General features: G+C 39.5%; 1 protein-coding gene across 1 annotated transcript; it reads right to left on the bottom strand.

Moving 5' to 3' along the window:
- Positions 1-209: 209 nt before the first annotated feature.
- Positions 210-3,375, bottom strand: PCOAH_00051260 (SICA antigen; the record flags this gene model as incomplete). Its single annotated transcript, XM_020061908.1, has 4 exons — positions 210-569; positions 1,219-1,362; positions 1,518-2,285; positions 2,419-3,375. The coding sequence occupies 4 exons, from the start codon at positions 3,373-3,375 to the stop codon at positions 210-212; spliced, it is 2,229 nt and encodes a 742-aa protein (XP_019917175.1).
- Between the last annotated feature and the right edge of the window lie 2,215 nt (positions 3,376-5,590).

Below are 5,590 nucleotides of genomic sequence, written 5' to 3' on the forward strand. Positions count from 1 at the left end.
CATCTGTTGGAAGAAAGTCTTCCTCTTTAAACCCGGAATTTGAACACGGAACCTGTTCCTTAAGAACATCAACCATAGTAAGTTGTTCCTAAGGAATAAAGTCTTTCTCCCTAAACCCGGAATCTGAACTTGGAAACTCCTCCTTAAGGACGACTTCCGCAGGTACACCTTTAATAGGAACATCAACCCCAGGAAGCAGGTGTTACTCCCTAAAATCCGGAATCTAAAAATTGAACCTTCTCCTTAGGTGCACTTTCTTCCTCTATGAACCCGGAGCCCATAAACTCTTGAACCAATATTTCAAAAAAGTCTTCCTTCGATAATGTCACATCCCCTTTTTGACATTCGTTTAACACTTCTAAATGAATATCAATAATCATGCGGCGACGAGAACGTTTTTTCCTCCTTTTTATAGGCGTAGAACGAGGTTTTCGTTCCTTCACTAAATAATATTCACGTGGACCAAGATGGTCCATACCATGCTCTATAACCTGTTCATGTAAGGATGGACCGCGTACTTGATAAGCTCTTCTGTAACGTTTTCTTCTCTTACCAAGTAACGCAAAATACTGAACAAAAAAAAAAAAAGGAAAAAAAATGTTTCTTTAATAGGGTTGCAAAACGTTTGTTTACGCAACAGTAATTACTACTTCATACACTAAAATGCGAAATCCTACACATCCACACCCAAAAAAATGCGAAATCCTACCCACACACCCTAAAATTTGAAATCCTACACACACATTCCCTAAAATGGAAAATCCTATACACACACCCTAAAATGAGAAATCGTACACAAACCTTTACCCACTCATGCATTCACCTTTATTTATTTTTTTTTTCTCCCTTTCTTTTTATTTTTCTTTAAATTCTCTTTTTTCATTTTTTTTTTTTACCTTCCACAGCAAGTAGGTCATAATAGAAAGACAAATTAGGACAGGAGTAAGAGGGAGGTAAGGAAGGAAGGGGTTGTCCATCTCTTCCTAAGACCTCCTTCCTTTATTTCCTCTTGTTTCTTTCCTTCCTCTTCTTTCTTTTTCTTTTTTTCTGTTACCTTGCAAAGGAGATAAGTCATAGCAGACATACCAAGGAACACTGGAATTAAAGGAAGGTATGGAAGGAAGGGGTGATGAACTCCTTCCTTCCTTGCCTCCCTTGCCTTCCTACGGGCGGAGGGTGGTGCTGGGGGAGGTGGTGGACCTTGGGGTTTGTTCCCACCTTGTTGTGGTGGTCCTTGTAGTTTAGTACTACCAGTACCACCACCTGCACCAGGAAGAACAATATCTTCAGCAGTTTGAGCACTCCCAGGTTGAGGTTCCACGGGTGTTTCCGGAACTGTGACGACAGCAGGGGAATCAACACCTGAAAGGGAAGTATAGGAAAGGGGAAGGAGTACTGGCTAAGTATAAGGAAGCATAATCGGACTCATAGTAGTGGATGTACCCTGTGGTGCAAATTCATGGAACGTAATCACCTCTTAAATAGTGCTTACCTTGAGAAGATGGAACAGAGTTAACATCTGGATCATTCCCTGTAATAATTGGACCATTTGCATACGGATCAGATGATCGGTCCATGTCAATTTGTGTGCTAGAAGGATTTTCAATACTAATTTGGACACTACCGTGACCCTTGGACTCTCGCATCCAATTAACAGCGGTGTCGGCAATATTCTTTGGAGGTGTGGTGGGTATTGTAGACCCTTCTGAAACTTCAGGTGGCCCTGTTTCTTCTGTTCCTTCTGTCTCCTTTGCTGGTGTCGTAGATGTGGTTTGACATATATCCTTCATAATATTTTGTATGTTCTTGTCCTCGTCGAGCTTCTTTTTTAATTTTTCCCCTATTTTCTTATCGTTTATTTTGCAATTCAGATGACTTCCCCTTGTGCATTCATAACAATTACCATTTTTCTCCTTATCTGTACACCAACTATCCATATGTTGTTTCCCTACCTCGAATGCTTTATTCACGGCCTCATCCTTTACACAAGGCTTTTCATTCCTTAATTTATCTATGAATGCATTCAATATTGCACATTCCATAGTTTGACTAAATGTTCTATTATCCTTATGCTCTGCTTTTTCACTTTCTGCTGTAATACCATATATATGTTTCAGTACTTTAACAATATAATTACATGCTTTTATATTCGCTTCCTTGTTTGTTTCATCTGTCTGTGTAACGTTATTGCATGAACCATCGTCCCCTGTGCTTTCATGCGTGATAGCATTAGACAGATTATCCAATTGTCCTTTGATATCCCCCCAAATACCTTTTGGTTCATCCTAAAGGAAAGAAACATATATGTATATTGAGTAAGTATATACCCTTAGTAGTTATTCCTCTTTTGTAAGTATGTATGAACCTGCAGTACTAATTGAGTTATCCTCGAACATATTGGATAAAAACTTTACTTACAACATCCCATGAGTTCTTTTCTTCGCGCTTTCTGTTCTTAAACCATTTCTGCTTCACTTTATTGAAGTGGTCGCAAGAATCACTACTGGTGGCACCGCCTGAGATGGGGAGGTGTATATGCTTCTGTAGAGCTTGATCCAATTCCTTCCTTTTTTCCTGTATTTTCTGCTTTATATCAGTATCATCCAGCTCTCCCCCCTTCCTCCCTATATTGTTACCCACTATACTCCTGACGTCCTTCACTAATTCTACCAAAGCATTCTTCTCCAAAGGAGCAGAGTCGTTCTGTAGATTTATGTCTTCATCGTAGTCGTCGGGGACTGTTATTCCTAATTTTTCCAAGGTTTCCCTCTCGGTTTTCTTCTCGTGTGGGCAATATGTCTTGTCTTGTCCTTCGGCCCTTATTCTCTGAAGTTTGTTCTGTCGTTTTATTCCTATGGTTGACCTCCTCGCTTCCCCCCCTGTCCCCTTATATGCATTTATCCATTCCTTAATTTCCTCCCACATGAATTTTCCCGCTAAATTTAAACTTCCGACATCCACTCCCTTACATACATCGTTCCCAGGCCCCGTATTTCCGACACTTAGCCTCATGAATCCCCTACCATCTCTAACGGTTTGTGCTACTTTTTCCAGGTCACAATGTGTGCCTAACATCTTTATTATAATCACATTTCCTAACAAACATCTATAATAATGTTGCAATTCCTCCTGTTCTTTTCTTACATCTATCCTCTTCTCCCTTGGTACCCATCGGTCTCGCACTGTCCCTTTGTTTTCTCGCACGAATCCATCCATCCAGAAGGATATTCTTAATAATAATTTACATAACTCCTTCGGCCTGTCGAGATTGTCGTCCTTCCCCAATGTGGAACAGTGTCCCTGATCATTCCCCCCATCCTTCTCTATATTTTTCATCATATCATTAAACACTTCTTCTAATTCATCCCATATCATTTTCTATAAGAGTGAATTATCGTAATTACACATATATAAATGTGTTCAATATATATTTTTTCCTTCCTCCTCCTTCCTTCCACCACCCCCAATAATAATCCACCAACCGCGCAACTAACAACCCACCTACCACCCCTAACAACCTTCCCTTCCACCCTACCACCACTTAACACAACCTTCCTTCCACCCTACCACACCTAACAACAATCTTCCTTCCACCACCACCACCAACTCTAACAACATTCCTTTCATCCACCCGGAACAACCTTCATTTTAACACCTCTAATAACCTTCCACGCAACAACCCTCCTACCACCCTACACACCTAAAAAAGAAGTCTATTATTCTCCTTCCAATTTATGAAGGTAATGTTCCTTCCTTTTCCTTTCCCCTGAAGGAGAAGGTAATGTTCTTTACATTTATTCCTTGCGTTGGGTCACCGTTTGCCTTTATCCATTTATACAAGAATTTCATGAAGAAATCGGAACCCACGGAGGTTGCGTGAGCGATTTTCTCAAGTTGTAGTTGCGGCTCTACGGAAATTTTCTTCTGTAGACATTGAACTGTTGATATTTTGTCATACATTTGTTTCAAAATTCCACTATTGGCATTCACTACTTGCATTATAAGGTTGTATAAGCTTACTGTTTTCACAACCACAGGCTCGAGTACCCGGTAGTCGCACTTATTGCACTCACCTCCCTCGTAAATTTTTTTGCATAATTCATCCATCGCACCCATTGCACGCATAATACCTTCCAACGTCCCACAACCCCTTCCATAATAGAAAAAGAACAACATTTTCATAACGGCGCAGCGTACGTATTCCTTCATTTCCTTATCGACATCTTTTCCTTTTTCTTCCTTTGTCATTCGGCTAATTCTCCATAAATGCTTCAAAGTGAATTCACAGATCACTTTTTCTTTCCCTTCTAATTTTGCCCCCTTTTGAAGTTCCTCTCCACATCCACTTTCTGCAATTACCACGTCCTGATCTTCATCTGTCCAGGCATTCATTTCTGTAATCCAATCCTTCATTTTTGCTAATAAAAATGTCTACAGAATAGAGTAGTAATTCTATATGCACTTTTAGTGTATTATGTATTCACTCTTATTAGATCAAAATGGTACATTTCAATATAACGATCAGTTCATACTCTATATGTAGCTTAAATTATATTATTATACCTCCTTAACGCCCAGTTCCCTACTTATGCCTTTATATTCGTCCAACCACCTTTCCTTCAATGTTTCAAATTTACTCTTCGGCGTAGCCATTTTTACATTACATATGAAGTATATCACTTATGTTATAACAAACAGCGTTAAGTGCTATGTGCAATGTAAATATTTTCATCACCTATCTACATTACTATTCTTAGATGTATTTCTTTCCAGAAGTAGTATATGTGGAATTTTTCATTCATTCATTTTTTTCTTACTCCATTTCTTCGTTCACTCTTATTCTTTCATTTCTTCTTATTCCTTCATTCCTTTTCTTTTAACTTCCGGTTATTCCTTTCACTACTTTTTCGCCTTTTCGGTCATTTTTTTTCTTCTATTTCCTTAACCTTTTTTTTCCAAATTTCCTTATTTTACTTCAGGTGTACCCTCCTCCATAGCGTGCACACACACCCTTAAATTATTAAACAAGGTGCTATATTATTGATACATAAACGAGAAAGGAACCTTATTCATACACGGATAACCTTCACACTAACAACCCGTAAACTACACTCACACCCTGAAACTTACTCTCACACCCTGAAACCTCTTCTCACACCGTGAAACCTCTTCTCACACACCTAAACCCTACTCTCTCACCCTTAAACCCTACTCTCGCACCCAGAAGCTTCACTCTAATACCGGAAACCCTATTCTCACACCTGAAACCTTAACTCTAACACCCGGAAACTACACTCTAATATCCGGAACCTACACTCTAATACCCGGAACCTTTACTCTAATACCCAGAACCCTAATCTCACACAGAGAAGCTTGACTCTAATACCCGGAACCTTTACTCTAATACCCGGAACCTTTACTCTAATACCCGGAACCTTTACTCTAATACCCGGAACCTTTACTCTAATACCCGGAAGCTTAACTCTAACATCAGGAACATTCACTCTAATAAATGGAACCCTACTCTCACAACCAGAACCCTACCCTAATACCGCAATCCTACTCTAACAACCACCACCCTACTGTAACA

The sequence above is a fragment of the Plasmodium coatneyi genome, chromosome 13, assembly GCF_001680005.1.
Source record: "Plasmodium coatneyi strain Hackeri chromosome 13, complete sequence".
Taxonomy (NCBI): Eukaryota; Apicomplexa; class Aconoidasida; order Haemosporida; family Plasmodiidae; genus Plasmodium; species Plasmodium coatneyi.